The sequence below is a fragment of the Lycium barbarum genome, chromosome 12 (assembly GCF_019175385.1).
Source record: "Lycium barbarum isolate Lr01 chromosome 12, ASM1917538v2, whole genome shotgun sequence".
In the NCBI taxonomy this organism is placed as follows: Eukaryota; Viridiplantae; Streptophyta; class Magnoliopsida; order Solanales; family Solanaceae; genus Lycium; species Lycium barbarum.
Window position 1 is genome coordinate 98,697,553 of NC_083348.1, and position 25,262 is coordinate 98,722,814.

Here is a 25,262-nt window from a genome sequence, read left to right on the forward strand (position 1 = left end):
TTTGTTACAAAATACGTTACATTATTTAAATTTAATCAATATAATGAATAATTCTTGAAAGTTGGCATCAAACAAATGTTAATTTGCCTTTAGACTTGTTATCAAGAAACTTGTTCAGAGATGCCGTAATAAGAACATAGGAGTTTGCTGCAAGGTATTTTGACCCCTCATTAATTAAAATTTAAGTTGTGCAAATTTAAATTAGTCTAGCCAATAAATTTTGAATACTAAGTAAGCGTTTGGCCATGAAAACCAAATATTTTTCACTTTATTTGGAATTTTGAAGTAGGAGTTGAAAATGGAGTTGGGTTTGGTTATAGTTTGTGCAAAAATAATATTTGGTTGTTTGAATGTGCTGAAAGTAAAAAAAGTGAAAACACGGTTCTAATTGCTTTCCACGAAGTTGTATTTGAAATTTTCATGATAAAACGCTAATTTTTAAATAAATTGAAAAACAATTCCGAAAAAAAGTGAAAAATTCTCATGGCCAAACGGTCCAAAACGCATAAAGGGGAAAAGAAAATAGAGCCTCTCCTCCACCCCTCCAAGACCACAGGGCGTATACTCCTGATGATATAAATACAGACATGTAGTGGTGGGTAGTAACAGAGAAAGAGGGTCCCCCTAAGAATTTATTGAAGCAAGAATTGGAAGTAGTGAGGGGTGTGGCCAGGGGTGGTTGGGTTCTTATTTTGCGATACCACCTCACATACTCACAACAGTACTACCCATATGTCCCGTTTGAAAGAGTAGTAGTAGTCACTCCTCTTCATGGCATGCTTAGAAATGTACAACCAAAATAACTCTGATGATCACAACAAACAACTTTATTCAATGAGTCCTAGAATTTCCTTCTCCAATGACTTCATCGACTCAAATACTAATTCTTCTTCTTCTCACCATCGACAACAAATGATTATGAAGAATGAAAGGTCTTATAGAGATGCACCTGTTTCCTCTGACTTTGAATTCTCTGTCACTAATTATTCCATGATTAGTGCTGACGAACTTTTCTCTAAGGGTAGGTTGTTGCCCTTTAAAGAAGGTTGCTCTAGTGGACACTCTCAGAAAACTACTCTTCGTGATGAACTCCTCAACGATGACAATGATGATGATTTTACCTTGAGGATACCCAAGAGTTCTACTAGGTGGAAGGGTCTATTAGGCCTTAAAAAATCTCATGTTGGGTCCAAGAAAATCGACAAGAAAAATGAAGACAAGAGGTCTGAAGAGCTGGCTAATGGCAGCAAGAATTCCCAGGTATATTTATTTATGCAAAAATTAGAAACTAAGAGAGGAAAAAAATCTAGTAAAAATCCAGTATTTGATATGTATTTTGTCTTATGTTCTTTCGCAGGAAGTATACAATGGGTCTGGTAGTGGAAGGGATATGGACTTTCGTTTTAATGGAAAGTATGAGGAGCAGGGCAGTAACTAGATTTTAGAAGGTATCTTGGGGATGCAAATGTCACAGTGGCTTATGCTTTTAGTTTTGAAGTTTAAGAGAATCATATAGATTCTGATTTGTTGGATTTTAGTTCTGATCATTTACTATATTTTTTAGAGCTATTGTGTTCTTTTTGCTATTTGATTCAATCAAATTGTTTAAATATGTAGAAGTTGGGAGTTTTTGGCTTTATTCTTATGAACAAATGAGATTGTTGAATCAAATGGTATCTAGGTTGTATGATTTTCAGATGAAATGACAGCTATAGGGCATTTCGGCTAATAATGATTGAGAAGGCGACCCCCACTTGGACAAGCGATCAATTTTAGGATGAGAGAAGATCGATGAGAAAGCATCTTGGCTTTTTCCCTTGCAATGAAATTCTTGATTTCAATCCATTCTACTCATTTATTACTATTGTTTTCGAGCGTTAAGTTGACATGCTATTTAAATACTAGTGAATTCTTCTTTGCTTCCAAAATACTAGTACTAGTACTAAGGTACATTACATATCATTCCTTATTTTTCTTCAACTATAGTATTTTTTTTATGTTATTGTTAATATTAAAAAATAGATATGGAAGTCAAGGGGTCAAAATGACAGAGGGGGAACAGCTGGATGAGGAAGAAGCACAAAACTCCAAAATAAATTTCACTTTTACCAATTTGAATCTGACTCAGAATTGATAAATGTGCATTTGAATATTACTGTTTGACATACAATGTCCGCAGCGTGGGAGCTGCCGGTCGAAACGTACTTGGCAACTCAGAAACCATTTTGCAAAGAAGCTTCCTCTTTTCTACTAGAGTATCTTTTTCCACAGCCCCCACAATAATTTTGTTACTGTTTGCTACAGTTGATACACTCTTATTTCACTTTTAGCAATAATAATAATAGTACTAAAGAAAACTTCCCTATTTATTGGGAATCTTTGTAAAATCAAATGAACTTTTGTATCAATGTTTTCTTTAACATGTTTGGTACATGTCTTATCGAGTTAAGGTAATTCTGGCTAACTATGCTAGGCTTAACGTTTTCAAATCTTATGTGTATATTCTTGTGCTTATAGAGTAAAACTTATACAATTGTCATTCGTTATAACAACATTTCACTGTAATGGTCTGATTTTCTCTAAAACTGATTTTTCATGTTGTATTTTACTTCTGTATAACAACATCCTGCTTATAACAGCAGTGTCATTCATTATAGCAGTACACTCTCTGTGAAATTACCTCTCTATAATAGTCATACTCAAATATTGGGTAATAATATTTCGTAATAAAAATATATTGTGCATAATAAAAATAAAAAGCTATTATTAAGAGTTAACTATTACTTGGTGTGAGATAGAAGGGTCAAGTGTTACTTGAGGTGAGATCGAAGAGTCAACTGTTAAGCTCTTAGATAACCTTCAAATGAAAGCTATTGAATTCCTTTTGCTGAAAGTTTGGACAAATTTTTTCGTCAATTCCAGCATATATTATCTCCAAAGACTAGAATTTACGAAATAACCTACAATTGTAGAATTCTTATGTCAAACTTGAAATATTTAAAGTCTCAATTAATTTTAAATGCATATGTTCCTTAGAGTAATTCTTTATCGGTATAGTACAAATGGTTATGGATTTAATAGTAATTTATTAGTCTTTTCAATTTTTAATGGTAGCTATGAATTTTCGGACAAACGGTGCCATTATAGAGAGGTTTGATTGTACTATAAAAGGAATTACATTTCATTTAAACGCATTACCTTTTTTTCCTTTTGAAAATATGTGGGAAATCTCTATCTAGCCTAGGGAATTTGTTATCCATGCTTTTTTCTTTTTGGGTTAAAAATACCTTTTTACTTTGAAAAAAAGGGGCTAAAAATATCCTCTGAACTTATTTTGGGTAAAAAATATCCCTCTAATCCTTAAAGTTTTCAAATGTACCCTTGTCTTGATGGAAATTATCCCCCAAAATAACCCAAAATCTTTTTTTAAACCCGCTCCATCATTTAAACCCGACCCAACTAAATAATAACCCATAAGATCCCCTTATTCCCCCAATTCCCTCAAGCTTCAAACCTACATATTGGGGGAATAAGGAGATCTTATGGGTTATTATTTAGTTGAGTCGGATTTAAATGATGGAGCGAGTTTAAAAAATAATTTCGGGTTATTATGGAAGATAATTTCCGACAAGACATGGGTATATTTGAAAACTTTAAGGATGAGAGGGATATTTTTGACCCAAATAAGTTCGGAGGATATTTTTAGCTCTTTTTCCAAAGTAGATTGATATTTTTAAACCTTTTCCCTTGGTTTTTTCGATCTTGTACCTTGATGCAGTGAACACTTCATAAAATTCTGCTTCAAATTGTTGAAATATTGCTTGCGTGATGAAATATACGCTGGACGTAACATTTCTAATATTTCAGGGGTCAATTGATTTTATGTTCCATAGCAAATTTTACTTTTTAGTTTATTTCTAACTTCCTGAGTTATCTATATTTTACATGTAAGCATCTTAAAACAAAATAAAAGAGATCTTTGTAAAATCATTTTTCTCTATTCAACTATAAAAGATTATGTTAGACCATATACTCATAATTTTTTCGGACTCCAATCATGTAATCTCTTCCCTTTACTTAGTATTTATTTCCTTTTCACTCTATATTACGCTCTTTTAGTATTAAGAGCCATTTTATTGTTAAGGACTTTGTACCGCATAAAAGGTAAGTATGTATTTAAATGCCATTGTCATCTTTCCCTTTTTCCTTTCACAGTCCTTTTATGTAAATAAAATTATAGTTTAAACCAAAAAAAAAAAAAAAAATCAACTTACGCACGCATAGTGGCAGCAAAAACTAGTCACAATCCTTGACTATCCTAATTACACTAACATTTTTGCAAAATCAGTTTAACACCTAAAAGATCACAATTAGGGGGGTGGTCATTATAACCCCTTGCTTCAAGGTTCTAGTTGGGTTTGATGTCAAGCCAGTTACGAGCCACCAGTCAATGATTGAAATATTTTTAGGCAAAGTACCAGAAGTGGCAGTCACTACGACACTATATGATATGAATTTGGCCATAGTTTGCGTGTCACCCAATTCCAGAACTTTTTTTACTAGGATTAGATTTTTCTTTTTCAAAGTTCTTATTACTTATTGTTTTCTAAAATTTGTGAGCTATTCTGAAAAATATTTAAAAGATAGAACCGGAAAATCACATGTCATTAATCTGTTAATAAGGCCTTGATAAAGTATTAATGTTTATATGCTAAAGTTTTTGAAATCAAGAGTCTCAATTTACTGTAATTTTGTTTACTATTCCATCGATCCATTGGCTAATTTATAAGTGTAGATTCAAAAGTGAGCTTTTCATTCTGGATCTTATCATATGAGCATTGCTCCACTAAAAAGTATGTGATCTATCATCAACATGGAAGTTCTAAATGAGTTTTCTCCGTTAATACAGTGTTAAGTGATTGAATTTAACAATTTCAAACATCCTTTGGAAACTTTCATATTTGATCTAAACTTGAAAAGAGCTATCTTTTTCTCCAAAAATCATCTATCTAATAAGGACAAGCAGCACAAAACTGAAACAACTATCATAGAATCTAGACTGCTTGTACGTCAGTCTTTGAAATTTTTTAGCTAGGTCTTTCAGGCTTACATAATACTTCATAACAATAACAGCAGAATTTAGCAGTCAAAGTAAAATTATCATGCCCTTCCAGATTGATATGTACTACTAAGTACAAAGTAGGATATACTAACAACATTCTCCCTTTCTACCTTCACTCTGATTTGCTGCATACACCATATAATAACGAAGAAACATAGAGAAGTCTACCATGGAGCATTGACTTCTCCTTGGAACATAAGCTCATAGCTCTCAGCTTTTGATTTCAGAGCCTCAACATCAGCACCATATTTTTCAGAAGCTTGTTTCAGTTCCTCCAGTTTCGTTTCAAGATTCTGTATCTCATCTTCAGCTCGAGACCACTCGTTTTTAGCTTCCAAGTACCTCTTGGTGTCCGAAGCGCCTTCCGAGTCAAATGCAAGACTCAGCAACCAGCGCAGACGAGTCCTTAGAAATCCAACATTCATGCCCAGAAGTTCAAAAGATTTCAGTGACTTCTCCCATATATCGAATTCCTTCCGTGGGGTGGTGAGAGTGCAAGCTCTTATCATATCGGCAATGTTGACGACCTCAAATATCATACCAGCAACCAGCTTACAATGAAGGCCTTGTAGAAGACGATCATGAAGAAAAGAACTTCTACTGCAGCATAACTCGTAGTACTTTCTCCTTATATGTTCAGGAAGTTCAGAGTCTATGCATAATCCATTCACCAGAATGTGGAACTCCTCAAGGCTCCTAATGTCTCTAAAATTAACAGCAGGTCCAAAGGACCTCGAGCCCTCTAAAATTTCTGAAGCGACTTCATCGCTGTCATTTCCCGACTGCGCCTCCAGTGGAACAAGTTGTTTACTCAGATCCGCTTTTCGCTTTCTCCTTTGCAAAACAGTTAAAGGAAGAGATTTCTTTTGACGCTTCTTTATGTTATGAGCATTAGTTCCCTCTGACATGCGACAAATTTGAAACAAGTTGTTTAAAAGGACCAGAAAAGACCAAAAAGTATAGTATTATGTTTTCACAGAATGTTTCGGGAGTAAGATTGATTTACTGACCTGCATCACTTTGCTTGGGGGGTGCATCCAAATTTAGAAGGCTAAGAGCGCCATCCACCTCTTTTAGATCATTTGCTCTTATGACGTAGACCTATGAATTCAGAAACAAAGTTTAGATAAAGATCGCTGCTAAAGATCTGTGAATTTGCAGTGAGAAAAGCATTTCTTCAATTTCCACGTTTCTGCTTCACTTCAGGGTGAGAATTCGTACTAAGATGTCGTATCTGATACTAGGCCTAAGATGAAAACCATAATCACTTGCAATGTATTCTATCATGCTGTTAGCTGGATAACAATTCGTATAAATGGTGAAAGCAGCTTTCAATAGCCCTAATTCAACCAGATATTGCCTCTTAAGCCTGTAAAGTGATTAATAGGATGCACTCATTGACAACACTAATAGCTATCCTCTTACTTTTGGTGCCTTAAAAAGAATCGAGAATAATTTGTGGATTTTTGTTTTCACGAATAAAAAAAAAGCAAGTGCATACCTGCGCCCTCAATTTTAGATACCCTGTGACCCAAAAGTTGAGTTGAAAACATGTAATTTCTCTACTAATAGTATTGCCCATATATGCGTTCCTCCCAAAAGATACCTCGATAGATGCTTGGCTTGTACATAGAAGCTCCTTAAAGGATTATGTTTGCTTGCTTCAATGTTTTTCCATCTCTATCACAGTTTAGGACAAGAACCATCCTTACACAATAGGTTTAGAATACTTGTTAATGTACGTTCCTACATGCGGAATTTGGAATGACTACTTATCTCTAGAATTGTTTTTACTGCACTTTTGATAATGTTGATGCACAATGGACCAGCAGTAGGATCAAATTTCCCCCACCTGACTTTGTTTTCAGGAAATACAATAGAGGACACCTTCACCACTAGTTTTTAAACTACTTCCATCCTGTCCAAGAAGCACAATGCCAGAAAACTGGTGATCCACCAGAGTTCTCTCTCGTTTTTCTAATCCTCCCTTCTTGACCTCAAAATTTGCAGATTGAAACTGAAAGAGCGTTTACTGTAATAAGGTCTTCCAGGACATATTACATCAACAGACTAGAGTCAAACTCAAGAACAGTTTCAATATTTTTTCCAGCATTAATCAACAATAACCATAATTCTGCCCAAATCTTCTGATAAGAATAAAACTAGCAACTGACTAATTCACACTCCTGTTGCAAAATCTTTATTGACATGTGTATAAGTTGGTTTTACATGATGACATCTTTCTTATACTCCACGAAATGGGAAAAAGAAAATCAATCCCACTTCTCAAGTAACCGTAGTTATCTGCTACACTTATGTACAAGTACATCAACTAATAGGATATGTCATACAACCATTGCAATAAACTTAGTTAAAGCATGTTATATAAAGAAACTTGGAGTGTCACCTTGAATCTAGTAGGCTCAACTAGTTGAAAAACTAAAGCATCTCCCTCAACCAACTTGTGAGCAACAACGTACTTTCTCCATCCTGCACTAAGTCCAGTCTTTTCAGCAATGTATTTTATTTCAAATTCTTCGCCATTCTCGCTTTCAAGAATAACTTGAGTGTCCTTTCTTGGTAGATGGGTCTTGCAGAATGGCACAGGAAGACCCTATTGTATGGATGGTATAAAACAAAAATTACAGGGTTAAGTAAATAATTCCTTTGCTAAGTCAAAGTTAAGTTGTTTAGACAAAACTTACCATCCAAAAACAGCTACCAACATGCGATCTAACTAATAATTTCACGAAACTGGGATATTCATTTCCAATACTTGACAGTAGGTCATCTGCTCGAATGATGACTGCTGATTTCATTTGGGTAGCACTTCCAGAACCATCAGCTGCAGCCCTCTCTTGTTTGGTGCTTCATGAAAAAAAAAGCAAATAGCTGTCACTCTCAAATACCGAAGGTTTACAAATTACAATTATGGAAGAATAGCCAAAGAAAGTACTTTACGAAAAGACTAACCTAATTGACTTGAGCCCAGCATCAGCTACTGCCTGCTCAAGAACAAGAGAAACAACATAAGGGAGTGTAGGAAATTTAGTACGATCACAACTAAGTTCTGAACCTAAAATTAGCATAAGCAGAGAGATCTCCTGAAATACTACCTAAATGTCGAATGCAACAGGAAGGAAAATGATATAGCAACATCTTGTATATCCAGAAAAAGGGATTACTACCATGCGAGCTAATGAGGTATCTGGCATCACGGAACGAACATGAGAATGCAGTTTATACCTTTCATATAAATCTTAAACGTTGTGTAGTAATGATAAGTTATTTGTGTTATTGAATATAATAACAGACATCCGATAGCTCCTTTCCTCCCGTATAGTATTCGCCAATGGGAATAATCTGAAGTCACTTAAGATAGGCCTGGACCAATCTTAGAATCCTAGTTTGGCAAATACAAATTTCCTATGGAGTTGAATCAACTTTGAGTCAACCCCGATTAGCTTCATTCATGCTGTACCGAGCTATTTAAACTGAACAAACACCTATTAAGTACCAGTTCACTTTCAGATTTAAGCATACAGAAAACCTGAAAGAACTAATTAAGAAACCTCTTTCATAAGTTCAGTTCATGAAGTTCCCAAATAAATCATCCCAGAAAGAAAAGACCACCAATGTGAGTGCCTGGTGGAACAGTCAGAATAAAAGGCTCGGGAACTAAGCTAAGTGTTGTCTGGGATTAAGGGAAATGTTGACTTTGATAGCCGGGTTTCGTTTTACATCAGCCTGTTTGCTTAAGTTATCGCATTAGTTAATATCCGGGGTCCATTCATTAGTTTAGGCAGGTTCACAATTGATGTGAATTCTGCTACTAGTGGCCTGAATCACATTTTCCACCAGACTGAGTTGCAAACTAACATAACAATTAGTTGAAGCTTTATCAGCAAAACAAGAGGGATAAATGCAAGATTAAAAGCTGCAGCTAGAGCATAGCAATAAATTGGTCAAATATCATGTGAGCCGTAGGTTAATTAAGAGAATGGTTGCTTATGAATAGGGCGGCAAATTGGTGATACGAAGTGAAGTGTATCTCACATTGTTGGATTGAACCTGTTTCTTGATTACCCTCTTCTTCCTGTAGGGAATTGTTGGAATCTGATCAATTATCTCCTTGGGCTTCCTTCTTCTTTTACCCTGAAACAATTGAGCCAGATCCAACATCAATTCAAGTAAATCAAGACAGGGAATAACAACAAAAAATAGAAAAAGAAAAGAATACCAGCAAGGAAGGAGAGAGAATCAGGGAGTTAATTGGGATGGAAGCATCAACAAGACTCAAATTGTCTTTGGGTATTGCAGAATCAGGTAACTCAAGTTGTTGATTTTCAGGTTCCACATCAAGAACTTCCTTCTTGGGCATATCTGGGTAGGATTTATCTTCTTGATTTGGGGGTGAACTTCGATGAACTACTTTTATCTTCATTGGAATTTAGATTGTGCGTTTTGGGTTTTTTTTTTTTTTCTTTCTTTTCTTTCTAGCAGATCGTTTTTCTACCAACACTCGAAAACAACTACTAGTAAGAGATATATAGAGCCCTTTTTTCGGTGTTCGGTCAAGGGTGCATTTAGATGGACGTTTCGTTTGGTCGTTTGGTTTTAACTGTTAAAAGAGATATCCATACGAAAACACAATTACAGATGCATTTTGTGGTTTAATCTTTGCTGGATTGCAACACGAATACTGCAAAAATGGCTTTAGTGGGGGTAGTGACGAGTTTTGGTTATTAAAGATTCCTAGCCACCTGGTTTACGCGTGTAACTTGTAAAAGCTACAATTCATTGACAGTCCTTGGATTTCCTGATACTGGTGGAGAATGAGTTCTTTGCCAGTCTAGTCTAGTAAAACACGGAGTAGACTTGGTGACTAATAAAAAGACTATTTAATTTGTTGTGACATGAATGTGAGTAATCTTAAGTCGAGTTCATTTAACATAGCTTAGTACTAGTAATCTAATCTAATAGTATTAATTAGAGGTATTGTTTAACATTTATTACGTACTGACGAGCTAAAAAGTTGGCTCATTAGTGGCCGAGTGCCTGATTCAATAACGTAGTACCCAAAGGCAAAATTTCCCAACCAGCACATAGATGTTGCATTCTGGGCCAAGTACTAGGGTAACTTCTCTTTCTGAGTGATAGCATATATGTCAAACAGATTCATAAATAAGAAACACGATCTTGAAAAATTAATATACTAAAGGGACTTACAATGATTTGATTTCTATAGAGATCCAGTACCTGAAGAAGTTTGCTATTAGCATAAAACGACATACTAAAACAGGTATGCCGATTTTTCCTCTTTTATTTATGGTAAAAGACTATAATGACTACTTTTTAGCATATTAAAACCAAAAAATCATTTGTAAAATGCTATTAGATGACATACAAATACTAACGAAATTCATCATATTTACATGTTCAGAAGGTATTGCGTTAAAGAAATAACACTCATTTCATGATTTTAAAAATGTTGCATTTGTTTTAGCGTTAATTATTCCTTTTCAATAGTTATTTATTTATTTATTTATTGCTTAACGTGATACACACATGCAACGCACGAACGCTAAACTAGTATTAAAATACGAGAGTTCACCAATTTAGTTGTGGGAGACTATGTCACGACCCGACTAGGGCCGCGACGAGCACCCGGCGCTACCTCACCCGGGCACCCCTTTAACATACTTTCACATAACGTCTAGGTGAGCCATAAATCAAATCATGCATTCTAGCCATCAATCATACTAGTCCCAATTGGACGACAACATTTCTTATATCATCATAGGCATCTATGCCACATCAATGTACATGGGCCGACAAGGCCAACAAATGACATACAAAAATATAGGCCGACAAGGCCAAACACATCTAACCACATACACATGTCTACGAGCCTCTACGAAGGTTATAACATATCACATGAGCGGGACAGGACCCCGCTATGCCCATAATTATGTATACAAAAGAATAAGTACCCAAAAGCTATAGCTCCGAATGAAATGGAGCTCCGCTATGTAGTCCCTGAAAATATAGCTATGGATCAAGCCTGTCTCCCTGTGCACCTGCGGGCATGACGCAACGTCCACAAACAAAAGGACGTCAGTACGAAGAATGTACTGAGTATGTAAAGCATGATCAATATCAATATGAAAGCTTAAGAGTCAACATATGAAATAGCATAACATGGGAGTTAATAATATCGTCGTCATAGCACTTACTTGCTTTCCACAAGGACATTCCATTTCTATTGTGTGTCCGTGTACATACATCCATATCCATATTTATTTACCTTCACATTCATTTTTTATAACATATTCGTACTCATATTGATGTCATATACACACACACACACACACATATATATATATAGCTATAGCGTGCCCGACCATAAAGGTTCGGTGTTTCATACATACTTGGCCAACCAAGGCTCAAGGTCATACATACCTGGCCCTACCAAGGCATCAGGGTTATCCGTACCTTCTGCATAAGTGCGCGCGCGTTTCATAATCATATACATACTCTATACATATTCATATACATATATTCTTACCCGGCGTCATAAGCTCGGGTCTTATTATAGCCCTTCATAGGCACACATACATATAATAGCTCATAAGCATCTTTAGCATCATTTTATTCTCATCGTCATTACTATCATTGTCATTATCGTTACATCTACCCTATAGGCTTACTCGTCATACGAGGAACTTAGTACAATCGTAGCACATCGAGCATCGGGAGCTTACTAGCTCGGAGAATCAAATCATTTGAAGGGAATCATAGTCTTATAGGAGAATTAGATGTTTGGCCAAAGAACCATGCCTTATGAAAGAAGGGTTAGCCTTACATACCTTTTCGTTCGACTATATAACACATTGCACATTCCCTTCCACGCTTGCGTTTATACCTTCATCAAGGTCATACTATCGTTAGAATTGACAACTAGCATAAATGGCTAAAGCTAGGGAAAATCGGACAACATCTCCTTTATTTATACAACATTCCTCCATATCGTAATTCAATTCCCAAACGTCAACAATACATTTACAATATCATAACAATAGCCTTTAGTCATCTACATTATCCATATTCTCAATTCACTTCCAATTTTCCATATTCAAGACCATAACACACGATTTCGTCCATTCACATACCATACCTATTTCATGATATTAACGTCATTTATAACCCATTCATGTCACAACACAACAACAATCATGATTCAATTCAAACTATTTCTCAAAACGTCACTATTCATCTTTCATGACCCATTTTGCTATACTCTTCTAAAATCCAAGCATTCCAACTTCCAAATACCTTAAACAACATATAAATACCATAAATCTTACCTTAGATGTTGTAGGAACAAGACTTAGTCGAAATACTCCACTTGAGCAAAAACCCTAGTTTTTCTCCATTTGGGTTTCTTGACTTGAATGATCTTTAATGGGTTTGCTTACACTTGATTCACTTATTTTGTGTTGTTGATCACTAAAAACCCTTGAAAACTTGTGCAATATATGTAGAGAGATGTTTTAGAGAGAAGGGGTGTGATGTAGAAGTGAAATGAAATAAGCCTTGGTCCCCTTATTTAATGACTTAAAAATCTGATTTGAAGTGCACAGTGGTCGTAAACTTGGTTTACAGTCCGTATTCCAGTTTACGGACCGTCCTTCGTGGTCGTATTTAATCTTAACAGAACCAGAAACTCAGGCTGGGACATGGTGATTTACGATCATGGTTTACGGGCCGTAAACCACTTTACGGTCCGTATTCCAGGTCGTATTTAAGCATTGATCATTTGGCAGAAAGTTTGAAGTTTTGGAAGCCACAATACGACATGGCAGTTTACGGACCGTATACCACTTTACGGTCCGTATTTCATTTTACGACCACTGGCCAGAATGCAAACTTGCAACTTTTCACATTTCCAAAACCTATAATTATTCATTATGGAGCATAACTTCTCTCTTATTGCGATTGCCTTTGGAATCTTATTTAGGGTCATCAAATGTCGTTTCTTACTCATGGAAACATCATACACTCGTGCTCATCACTAGGTCATTCACCCGCGTACCAACGGAAGATTTTCCCGAGGTGTAACAGACTATTATACATAATGAAGGTGTGCTACATTGAACCTTCACTTAGCATAACAAATATATCTACTCCAGAGTCGGTAGTGTGCTCTGCATTGAACTATGACTGCTTAAGGGAAATAAAGTATCACTGCTTACACATAATAATCAAGGTGTTGACATAAGCTTTAATAGCTAGCACATTACGGCCTTGTGTTATCCTAATTTTCATGAGTGTTTTTGAGAACAAGCTTGATTCTCATTGGAAGCTACCTCCACATTCACATAGGTGAAATTCTGTCAAGGGTGCTCCTGTAAACGTTAACACCCCACTCATACGAGCTACAAATTTTCATTAAGAGTTCATAGATTCAACCTCCACAAATTATTACAGAATAAATGCACCACACTATAGGGAGGGAATAAAAAATAGTGTATTTCACAACAAGTCATCATACGATTCTTTTTTTCCATTGAACCTGGTTATAGGATCTCTAGTCCCCAGGTTAGGTTTCCTCATATATGACTCATGAATTTATGAGCTTCAATTCCATCCCCCTCGATGTGCTCCAGACCCTTTTTCTTGCTAAGGCCTTAGTCAGTAAATCTGCAAGATTTCACGTCATCAATCTTTATGGTATACCGCTTGTCAAAATATGATCCCACAAATATATAGTGTTTTTTTTCTCATGGGTCTGAATTTACCATTGTGATAACGGTTTTGTACTCTACCAATAATATTGGTGCTTTCACAATGATTTAAAATAGAAGGAATCAATTTTCAAAATAAGACATTTCATATAATAAATCCGTCAAGCAATTCGCTTCTTCACTAGTTGAAGCTAAAGCAATAACTCAGCTTCCATGGTAGAGTTAGCAGAAATAGTTTTTTCCCAACAAATAGCACTAAAGTGTTCTCATCTTCATCCAAAAATAAAATAAAATTAGTACATATATATATTTATAAAACAAGCCACAAATCTTTGTTCTAAGTAATATACCTGGTTTGCTTTTCCTTGCTAAGTACTTTTACTTCATACACAATATCAGGTCAATTGCAATCAGTCACATATCTCATTTTTTCTCTTAGGCTAGCATACTTCTTTTTTACTTATCAACCATTTTCACACATTTGAATCAAAAGGAGTTGCAAGGCGTGTACAACTGATAAAATTGTACTTTCCAACATTATCAACATAATGTGTCCTGACAATGAAAAATTTCACATGTTTTTTGATATTTTTTTAATTCCAAGAATGAAATTTATCTCACCAAATATTTCATGTCAAAATCACATATTTTTTGTTTCTCGCAACAACATGTGAATTATTGCAAGACTTATAATAGATGCACTTAACACATTTTTAAAGCATTTTCAAAGATGCATAAATCACTTATGATAAATATTTCTCATTTCTTTAGCCCCACTTTTCGAGAATTTAAATAACAATTTATGTTCATGAAAAGTAGTGTAAGTTTATTCATAAAAAATGTTAGGTAAAAAGTGTTTTAGCTTTCTTCCGCATCTAGCGGTGTCGAAGCGGAATGATGTTGACATCTCCTATCTTGACATCCACAATTTTTTTTCAAACCGTAACAAAGATGAATCTCCTTAAAATTGTTGATGAATATACCGATAAATTATAGTTGAAATATAAAATAAATACAATGAAGAAAAATACTATAAAGATTCTTTAGGCTGAGGCGCGAATATCTCGCTTTCTTTAAGAAGATTCAAGCCAGGGGCGGCTCAATATACTAGGTGGCCTAAAGCGAAAATTAATAAAACGGCCTTACGTAATTTTAATAAAACGCGAATATCTCGCTCTCTTTAAGAAGATTCAAGCCAGGGACGGCTCAATATACTAGGTGGCCTAAAGCGAAAATTAATAAAACGGCCTTACGTATTTTAATAAAATTTTTATATTATTTATTTGAAGTTTATTCCTATAACTTCTTAAAATGTAAAGTAGTCACTAATATTTTTATATTAATTTCTTAATTGACAATATATAGTTAATTTGTCTAATCTTTTCTTGAGAGATTACCGATATTGGTTGAGGTTTTATTGATTTTAGTTTTGAATTTTTTTCCAACTAAGGCAACTAGTATAGAAAATTTTAAAGTTATTCTATAAGCAATTAAATATTCTTAAAAAGAATTAACACTTCTTAATTCTTTAAGTATGCCAATTAAAGTACTTTTTTGTACAATTTCTCATTGCACTTTTATTTCAACTTTGAGTGAATTAGACAAAGTAGCAAAAAGTAACTACAATTTTAATTGTTTAACACATTCAATTATAATTACTTTGATCTGATAACAAAGGACAATTTCCGATTTGCACCTTATCCTATCGTTTTTAGCGATTTGCACCCTAGTCTTCTCAATTCCTTGCAAAATCATAAAACCCCATTTTTTTTAAATAATTCACAAAGGGAAAAATAGGAAAACACAATTATTTTCTCTACATGAAAACTGGGTGGGTATTCTTCCCGCGCCTTCTCTGCACAATTTAGGTTTAAGCCCTAGTTCTTCTCTGCACAACGGTAGCATATTGTAAGCAAATACAAACCCCAACAATTGCAGGTTATCATATTTGAAAGACGATTCTCAACCTCACTGAATCAATCATGCATACGATAAAAAAGGAGAAATTGAAAGGTAAGTGGTCTTTTCTGTATTTGCAACCACAACACCCCACTAAAGCTCTACGAAAGGATCTATTTTGGTTGTGATCACCATGTTATTTTGCCACTGTAATATTGATCTTTAAATATAACAAAAAAGAAAGCATAAGTGTTTGTTTCCAACAACATAAACGAAAACCAGAAAACCTCCAAACTTAATTTAACAAAGGTAGAACCATCAATACTATCCGACATAGTGAAGGGTGCTTAATAATGTTAGGGTTTGCCCTGATTTTCTTACCATATTTGAGTTTTACTTTTCTCTTGAAGAAAAGTCAAAATATAACCATAATTGCTTCACTTTTCCTGAAAGGAAGATATAATTCTCTTCCATATTTGGCTAGTCATTTTCTTGGAGGAAAAGGTTTTAGACCTCTATATATTGAATAATCCCTCTCATACAATAGAACACACATAATAGCATCCACAATGTAATCCTTTATAAAGTTTTGTTTAGGAGGAAATTTTTTCTCTCAATAGGTTTTATGCTTTTATATTAGTTTTTCATATGTAGATCAATTGATCAAACTATATTAGAATATTATATTTCTTTTATTATACTTTTCTTTGTCGTCTGATTTATCGTCGTCAAGGTTTGCAATTGTTAGCTTCCGCATAATGCCTTTATTATTTCGATCCCAACAAATAATATTCCATTCCTTGAAAGCCTATGACTACTAGAGCCAATGAAACGGTAGCTACAAAAGCATAAACTGCTCGTTTTTCCTAAATTCAAAACAAAAACGACTTTCACCTCTGTACAGATAAATTGAATTTAACCCCAACCGATGGAAAAATGAATCCGCAGATCTTGAAATTTCCAAGCTAATTCAGGAAAAGCATAACTTTAACTATTATAGATCAAGAGAGTTGGGATTGGCCTTGATCTTTAGAGCCCGTTTGGATTGGCTTATAAGTTGGCTTATAAGCTGTTTTCAGTTTTTTTGAGTGTTTGGCTGGCCAGCTTAAAGTCATTTTATGCTTAAAATAAGCTCAAAAAAATAATTGGACCCATTTGACTTAGTTTATCTAAAGCAGCTTATAAGCTGAAAATAGCTTATAAGCCAAAAAAAATAAGTTGGACTACCCCAACTTATTTTTTTCAGCTTATAAGCTGCAAACAGCTTTAAGCTGTAAGCCAATCCAAACGGGCTCTTAGCCTGCATTTCTCTTGAGCTTGCTTATCTACTACTCCATGAAAGTGAAAATATTTCTCTCTCTAGAAAGACTAAATCAAGAAAGATGGAGTGTTTGTTGATCGAAGAGAAAGAAAGCTTTACTGCTCGAATGGAGAAAAGCTGTAAAGGGAAATAGAAAAAACTTGGTGTCCGTGCAAATGTTTCTATTAGTATTTTTTTAAAAAAACTTTTGTTTACCCCTCCCTCTAGGAGCTCGTCTTTTGCTCCCTTGGTGATTTGAACCCACAACCTTCGGGTTGGAGGTGGAGGTGCTCACCATCTGAGCAACACTCTCTTGTCTTTCTATTAGTATTCAAATGTTGTTGTTGTTGTTTTTTTTTTTTTTAATTTAAATGATTTTTTTTTAGTTTTTAATATGTAATTTTCCTATTTTTCCCTTTGTGAATTATTGGAAAAAATGGGGTTTGTATGGTTTTGCAAGGAACTAAGGAGACTAGGGTGCAAATCGCTAAAAACGATAGGAGAAGATGTAAGTCATAAAAGAACATATACGTTAGGGGTGCAAATCACAAATTATCCGACAACAAAATATTGAAAATGTTCCATTTATCACTAGTGATAAGTATACACTAATGGTATATGAGCAATTTTGGGGGCCTTTATTTTTCGGGGGCCCAAAGCCACTGCTTTAGTGGCTTTGGGGTAAAGCCGACACTAATTCAAGTTCACTGTGGTATAATATTCACCGGTCTAGCAGTATAATTCTGACTTGTCCCCTTCAGGATACAACAACCCGTCAACGTCGTACAACTCAACAAACTTTGGACAAGATGTTGAGTCCAAAGCTCCACCAAATGAACACCTTCCTTCAACTAAATAAAACTCTCTTTTTTTCTCACTTTTTCAAGAACTCTTCAATATTTTTTTTATACATTCACAAGTTTAGGATGACTAACTATTCGTAGGTGAGGAAATCATCCTTACAATGAATTAGAAGAAAGTGGGTAAATAATGAAAGAATTGTAATAATGTAGGTAGATAATGAAAGAATTATGGCATGAGTTACAAGGCCTAAAGAGGAAGAATGCGGGTAAATAAATGAGTTAGTGGGAAGAAGAAAGTAAATCCACATTCAGCTAATATTTTGCCATAACCGAATGTTGATAAATGTTGCACTTTAATTTGAATTTGTAATATTAAAATTCTCAAATATTCTACAGGTTTAATGTCAACCCAGTTACTGTTAATTCACCGTCGACAATCATTATCACCATATTTGTTGTATTAGTGTTTGCTTGTTTCTTCTATTTTTCAAATATCAAATCAATTGGATGGTGCTATGCAAGCCACCAGTCAATGATTGAATATTTTTAGGCCAAGTACCAGAAGTGGCTAGAATTTTCCTTTTCAAAGTTCTTATTGCTATATTGTTTTCTAAAATTTGTGAGTTGTTTTGAAAAATCTTTAAAAGAGAGAACCGGAAATCACATGTCATTAATCTGTTAATGAGGCCTTCATAAAGTATTAATGTTTATATGCATAAGTTTTTTAAATCAAGAGTCTCGATTTAATTTACTTTTGATTACTATTTCCATCGATCCATTGGCTAATTTATAAATGTAGATTCAAAAGTGAGCTTCTCATTCTGGATATACAAAGCATGTGATCTATCATCAACATGGAAGTTCTAAATGAACTTTCTCAGTTAATACAGTGTTAAGCGATTGCGATTGAAGTTAACAATTTCAAACATCCTTTGGAAACTTCATATTTGATCTAAAGTTGTTGTCTCCAAAGATCATTTATCTAATAAGGACAAGCAGCACAAAACTGAAACAGTTATCATAGAATCTAGACTGCTTGTACACCAGTCTATGAAAGTTTTTAGCTAGATCTTCAGGCTTACATAATACTTCATAACAATAACAGCAGAATTTAGCAGTCAAAGTAAAATTACCATACCCTCCCAGCCTGATATGTACTACTAAGTACAAACTAAGATATACTAACAACATTCTCCCTTTCTACCTTCTCTCTGATTTGCTGTATACAGCATAATATAATAAAGTAGAAATATAGAGAAGTTCACCATGGAGCATTAACTTCTCCTTGGAACATAAGCTCATAGCTCTCAGCTTTTGATTTCAGTGCCTCAACATCAGCACCATATTTTACAGAAGCTTGTTTCAGTTCCTCGAGTTTCGTTTCAAGATTCCGTATCTCATCTTCAGCTCGAGACCACTCGTTTTTAGCTTCCAAGTACCTCTTGGTGTCCGAAGCGCCTTCCGAGTCAAATGCAAGACTCAGCAACCAGCGCAGACGAGTCCTCAGAAATCCAACATTCATGCCCAGAAGTTCAAAAGATTTCAGTGACTTCTCCCATATATCGAATTCCTTCCGTGGGGTGGTGAGAGTGCAAGCTCTTATCATATCGGCAATATTGATGACTTCAAATATCATACCAGCAACCAGCTTACAATGAAGGCCTTGTAGAAGACGATCATGAAGAAAAGAACTTCTACTGCAGCATAACTTGTAGTACTTTCTCCTTATATGTTCAGGAATTTCAGAGTCTATGCATACTCCATTCACCAGAATGTGGAACTCCTCAAGGCTCTTAATGTCTCTAAAATTAACAGCAGGTCCAGAGGACCTCGAGCCCTCTAAAATTTCTGAAGCAACTTCATCGCTGTCATTTCCCGATTGTGCCTCGGGTGGAACACGTTTACTCAGATCCGGCTTTCGTTTTTTCCTTTGCACTACAGTTAAAGGAAGAGATTTCTTTTGACGCTTCTTTATATGAACATTAGTTCCCTCTGACATGCGACAAATTGGAAACAAGTTGTTTAGAAGGACCAGAAAAGACCAAAAAATATAGTACTGTATTATGTTTTCACAGAATGTTTCGGGAATAAAATTGATTTACTGACCTGCATCACTTTGCTTGGGGGGTGCATCCAAATTTAGAAGGCTAAGAGCGCCATCCACCTCCTTTAGATCATTTGCTCTTATGACATAGACCTATGAATTCAGAAACAAAGTTGAGATAAAGATCGCTGCTACAGATTTGCGAATATGCAGTTAGAAAACCATTTCCTCAATTTCCACGTTTCTGCTTCACTTCATGGTGAGAATTCATACTGAGATGTCGAATGTAATACTAGGCCTAAGACGAAAACTATCATCACTTGCAATGTATTTTATCGTGCCGTTAGCTGGATAACAATTCGAATAAACGGAGAAAGCAGCTTTTTCAATAGCCCTAATTCAACCAGATATTGCCTCTCAAGCCTGTAAAGTGATTAATAAAAGGATGCACTCATTGACAACACTAATAGCTATCCTCTTACTTTTGGTACCTTAAAAGAATCCAGAATATTTGTGGAATGTTTTATCGATTAAAAAAAAGCAAGTGCATACCTGCACACCTCAATTTTAAGTACCCTGTGACCCAAAAGTTGAGTTGAAAACATGTAATTTCTCTACTAATAGTATTGCCCATATATGTGTTCCTCCCAAAAGATACCTCAATAGATGCTTGGCCTGTACATAGAAGCTCCTTAAAGGATTATGTTTGCTTGCTCCAATGTTTTTCCATCTCTATCACAGTTTAGGACAAGAACCATCCTTACACAATAGGTTTAGAATACTTGTTAACGTACGTTCCTACATGAGGAATTTGGAATGACTACTTATCTCTAGAATTGTTTTTACTCACCACTAGTTTTTAAACTACTTCCATCCTGTCCAAGAAGCACAATGCCAGAAAACTGGTGATCCACCAGAGTTCTCTCTAGTTTTTCTAATCCTCCCTTCTTGACCTCAAAATTTGCAGATTGAAACTGAAAGAGCGTTTACTGTGATAAAGTCACTTAGGACTTATTATATCAACAGACTAGAGTCAAACTCAAGAGCGGTTTGGATATTTTTTTCAAGCATTAATCTACTATAACCATAATTCTGCCCAAATCTTCTGATAAGAATAAACCTATCTGCAATTGACAAATTCACACTCCTGTTGCAGAATCTTGATTGACATGTGTATAAGCTGGTTTTACATGATGACATCATTCTTATACGCCACGAAACGGGAAAAAGAAAATCAATCCCACTTCTTAAGTAACCGTGGTTATCTGCTACACTTCTGTACAAGATCAACTTATAGGATATGTCATACAACTAGGGGTGTGCATGGACCGGGTTGGTTCTGGTTTTTCAAATACCAAACCAAATCAACTATGTCGGGCTTTTAAATCGATAAACCAAACCAATAAAAGTCTGGTTGTTTGACTTCGGGTTTTTTTTCCGGAAAAATCTTCATACAAAATATAATTTTTACTTCAAATATTTCTTTAGTCCTAGTAAGATACAACTATACAATTAAGGTGTTTCTTAAGAAAATAACAAATATGTGAAATGAGTGATTACATTGTAATAAAATATTCAACAAAAAAATATTAGATGATTAAGCATATGTCATACAACCATTGCAATAAGCTTAGTTAAAGCATGTTAAAAAGTATGTTATAAAAAGAAACTTGGGAGTGTCACCTTGAATCTAGTAGGCTCAACTAGTTGAAAAACTAAAGCATCTCCCTCAACCAACTTGTGAGCAACAACGTACTTTCTCCATCCTGCACTTAGTCCAGTCTTTTCAGCAATGTATTTTATTTCAAATTCTTCGCCATTCTCGCTTTCAAGAATAACTTGAGTGTCCTTTCTTGGTAGATGGGTCTTGCAGAATGGCACAGGAAGACCCTATTGTATGGACGGTATAAAACAAAAATTACAGGGTTAAGTAAATAATTCCTTTGCTAAGTCAAAGTTAAGTTGTTTAGACAAAACTTACCATCCAAAAACAACTACCAACATGCGACCTAACTAATAATTTCACGAAACTGGGATATTCATTTCCAATACTTGACAGTAGGTCATCTGCTCGAATGCTGACTGCTGATTTCATTTGGGTAGCACTTCCAGAACCATCAGCCACAGCCCTCTCTTGTTTGGTGCTTCATGAAAAAAAGCAAATAGCTGTCACTCTCAAACACCGAAGGTTTACGAATTACAATTATGGAAGAATAGCCAAAGAAAGTACTTTACGAAAAGACTAACCTAATTGACTTGAGCCCAGCATCAGCTACTGCCTGCTCAAGAACAAGAGAAACAACATAAGGGAGTGTAGGAAATTTAGTACGATCACAACTAAGTTCTGAACCTAAAATTAGCATAAGCAGAGAGAATGTCAAATGCAACAGGAAGGAAAATGATATGGTAACATCTTATATATCCAGAAAAAGGGATTACTACCATGAGAGCTAATGAGGTTTTTGGCATCACGGAACGGACATGAGAATGCAGTTTATGCCTTTCATATAAATCTTAAACGTTGTGTAATAATGATAACTTATTTTTGTTATTCAAAATAATAACAGACATATGAAAGCTCCTTTCCTCACATAATCTGAAGTAACTTTAGATAGGCCTGGACCAATCGTAGACTCCTAGTTTGGCATTTCCTATGAACTTGAATCAAACGTTGGGTAGTAATGATAAGTTATTTGTGTTATTGAAAATAATAACAGACATCTGAAAGCTCCTTTCCTCCCATACAGTAGTTGCCAATGGGAATAATCTGAAGTCATTTAAGATAGGCCTGGACCAATCTTGGAATCCTAGTTTGGCAAATGCAAATTTCCTATGAACTTGAATCAACTTTGAGTCAACCCTGATTAGCTTCATTCATGCTGTACCGAGCTATTTAAACTGAACAAACACCTACTAAGTACCAGTTCACTTTCAGATGTAAGCATACAAAAACCTGAAAGAACTAATTAAGAAACCTCTTTCATAAGTTCAGTTCATGAAGTTCCCAAATAAATCATCATAGAAAGAAAAGACCACCAATGTGAGTGGTGGCCTGGTGGAACAGTCAGAATAAAAGGCTAAGGAACTAAGCTAAGCGTTGTCTGGGACAAAATTTAAGGGAAATGTTGACTTTGGTAGCCGGGTTTCGTTTTACATCAGCCTGTTATTGCGTTAGTTAATGTCCCAGGTCCATTCATTAGTTTAGGCAGGTTAGCAATTGATGAGATCCCAATTGTAAACGAGAGTTGGAGATGTGAATTCTGCTACTAGTGCCCTGAATCACATTTTCCACCAGACTGAATTGCAAACTAACATAACAATTAGTTGAAGCTGCAGCTAGAGCATAGCAATAAATTGGTCAAATTAGTTGACCCATAGGTCAATTAAGACAATAGTTGCTTATGAATAGAGCAGCATATTGGTGAAACGAAGAGAAGTGTATCTCACATTGTTGGATTGGACCTGTTTCTTGATTACCCTCTTCTTCCTGTAGGGAATTGTTGGAATCTGATCAATAATCTCCTTGGGCTTCCTTCTTCTTTTACCCTGAAACAATTGAGCCAGATCCAACATCAATTCGAGTAAATCAAGACAGGGAATAACAACAGAAAATAGAAAAAGAAAAGAATACCAGCAAGGAAGGAGAGAGAATCAGGGAGTTAATTGGGATGGAAGCATCAACAAGACTCGAATTGTCTTTGGGTATTGCAGAATCAGGTAACTCAAGTTGTTGATTTTCAGGTTCCTCATCAAGAACTTCCTTCTTGGGCATATCTGGGTAGGATTTATCTTCTTGATTTGGGGGTGAACTTCGATGAACTACTTTTATCTTCATTGGAATTAAGATTGTGAATTTTGGGTTCTTTTTTTTCTAGCAGATCGTTTTTCTACCACTAGGAAGACTAGAAAACGACTACTAGTCAGAGATATAGAGCCCTTTTTTCGGTGTTCGGTCGAGGGTACATTTAGATGGACGTTTCGTTTGGTTTTAACTGTTAAAAGAGAAATCCACAAGAAAACACAATTACAGGTGCATTTTGTGGTTTAATCGTTGCCGGATTGCAACACGAGAACCATTTTTACTACTAGTAAAGTGCTAACAAGAATACTGCAAAAATGGCTTTGGGGTGGGGGTTACTGACATAATGTCGAGGCTCTAGTTTTTGGTTATTAGCGATTCCTAGCCACCTGGTTTACACGTGTAACTTGTAAAAGCTACTGTACAATTCATTGACAGTCCTTCAATTTCCTGATACTGGTGGAGAAAGAGTTCTTTGCCAGTCTAGTCTAGTAAAACACGGAATAGACTTGGAGACTAATTAAAAGACCATTTAATTTGTTGTGACATGAATGCTAGTATTTTAGTCGAGTTCATTTAACATTAGTTTAGTACTAGTAATCTAATCTAATAGTATTAATTAGAGGATATTGTTTAAACATTTATTACCTACTTACGAGCTAAAAAGTTGGCTCATTAGTGTCTCGAGTGCCTGATCCAATAACGTAGAACCCAAAAACAAATTTCCCAACCAGCACATAGATGTGGGCAATTTGCACGATTGCCTTTATTCGGGGTGGTCATTAATTTTTGTCCCTCAAATTGATGGTCTTTAATTTCTATCCTTCATCTTATACTATGAGGTTTGGGTTCAAACTCCAGCTTAGCAAAAAAAAAACAAATATCGCAAGACAGAGCTTCGTAGTAAAATTAGACCTATTCGTACAAAAGTTAGACCTTAAGGCAGAAGTTTACTGTAAGACAATTTTTGCCCAAAATTAGGCCTTAAAACCTAACTTTTATCCGAATAGATCTAATTTTGGCAAATTTTAGGCCTTAAGGCAGAGGTTTCGTGAAATGAATTGCCTTGCGATTTTTTTTTTTGACTGAACGGAGTTGCGAACCCAAAACATCGAAGTATTTTCGATAAATTTTTTAAGCGAAAGGCAAATATTAAAGATCAGTACGTTTGAAGGGCAATCCGCACATAAAAAATTCATAGGTGTTGCATTTTGGGCCAAGTACTAGTGGGGTAATAGTTCTTTCCTGAGTGATAGCATATATGTCAAACGGATTCATATATATAAGAAACACGATCTTGAAAAATTAAAATAGTAAAGGAACTTACAATGTCGAGTAGGATGCTACCTGATTTGATTTCTAAAGAGATCCAGTTCCTGATGAAGTTTGCTATTAGCATAACACGACATACTAAAATAGGTATGCCCATTTTTCCTGTTTTATTTATGGTAAAAGACTATAATGACTACTTGTAAAAACGAATTAATAGGGTTGACTAATCGCTTAGGCTAAACTTTAGCTCTATGGAGATTGTATGGAAAAACTACA

General features: G+C 35.2%; 3 protein-coding genes across 4 annotated transcripts; 1 reads left to right on the plus strand and 2 right to left on the minus strand.

The window, feature by feature from the left end:
- The first annotated feature begins 583 nt into the window (after positions 1-583).
- On the plus strand, positions 584-1,690 carry LOC132623694 (uncharacterized). The gene is made up of 2 exons (XM_060338482.1): positions 584-1,260; positions 1,358-1,690. Exons 1-2 carry the CDS (start codon positions 772-774, stop codon positions 1,436-1,438), a joined length of 570 nt encoding a protein of 189 aa, XP_060194465.1. The 5' UTR covers positions 584-771; the 3' UTR covers positions 1,439-1,690.
- Positions 1,691-5,030: 3,340 nt separating this feature from the next.
- LOC132623199 (B3 domain-containing protein Os01g0234100-like) lies at positions 5,031-10,429 on the minus strand. Of its 2 annotated transcripts, none has more exons than XM_060337930.1 (7): positions 10,352-10,429; positions 9,179-9,277; positions 8,096-8,127; positions 7,828-7,990; positions 7,530-7,736; positions 6,133-6,223; positions 5,031-6,023 (listed from the first exon to the last, which is right to left on the minus strand). In XM_060337930.1, the coding sequence occupies exons 1-7, from the start codon at positions 10,412-10,414 to the stop codon at positions 5,287-5,289; spliced, it is 1,392 nt and encodes a 463-aa protein (XP_060193913.1). In that variant the 5' UTR covers positions 10,415-10,429; the 3' UTR covers positions 5,031-5,286. The 2 variants fall into 2 exon arrangements, with proteins under 2 accessions (XP_060193913.1, XP_060193912.1); XM_060337929.1 differs by lacking the exon at positions 10,352-10,429 and adding an exon at positions 9,363-10,010.
- An 8,445-nt stretch (positions 10,430-18,874) lies between these two features.
- Positions 18,875-24,195, minus strand: LOC132623200 (B3 domain-containing protein Os01g0234100-like). Its single transcript, XM_060337931.1, has 7 exons — positions 23,547-24,195; positions 23,363-23,461; positions 22,163-22,194; positions 21,897-22,059; positions 21,599-21,805; positions 19,978-20,068; positions 18,875-19,863 (listed from the first exon to the last, which is right to left on the minus strand). Exons 1-7 carry the CDS (start codon positions 23,748-23,750, stop codon positions 19,133-19,135), a joined length of 1,527 nt encoding a protein of 508 aa, XP_060193914.1. The 5' UTR covers positions 23,751-24,195; the 3' UTR covers positions 18,875-19,132.
- Positions 24,196-25,262: the final 1,067 nt, after the last annotated feature.

Excerpts from the sequence above, each read along its gene's own strand:
- LOC132623694 (XM_060338482.1), top strand. The coding sequence starts at position 772 with ATGGCATGCTTAGAAATGTACAACCAAAATAACTCTGATGATCACAAC. Across the intron at positions 1,261-1,357 it reads ATGGCAGCAAGAATTCCCAG|GAAGTATACAATGGGTCTGG; the intron begins GTATATTTATTT and ends GTTCTTTCGCAG.
- LOC132623199 (XM_060337929.1), bottom strand. The coding sequence starts at position 9,566 with ATGAAGATAAAAGTAGTTCATCGAAGTTCACCCCCAAATCAAGAAGAT. Across the intron at positions 9,278-9,362 it reads TTCTCTCTCCTTCCTTGCTG|GGTAAAAGAAGAAGGAAGCC; the intron begins GTATTCTTTTCT and ends CAATTGTTTCAG. Across the intron at positions 7,737-7,827 it reads TTGGTAGCTGTTTTTGGATG|GGTCTTCCTGTGCCATTCTG; the intron begins GTAAGTTTTGTC and ends TCCATACAATAG.
- LOC132623200 (XM_060337931.1), bottom strand. The coding sequence starts at position 23,750 with ATGAAGATAAAAGTAGTTCATCGAAGTTCACCCCCAAATCAAGAAGAT. Across the intron at positions 22,195-23,362 it reads AACAGGTCCAATCCAACAAT|GCAGTAGCTGATGCTGGGCT; the intron begins GTGAGATACACT and ends GTTCTTGAGCAG. Across the intron at positions 19,864-19,977 it reads CCCCAAGCAAAGTGATGCAG|AGGGAACTAATGTTCATATA; the intron begins GTCAGTAAATCA and ends GTCGCATGTCAG.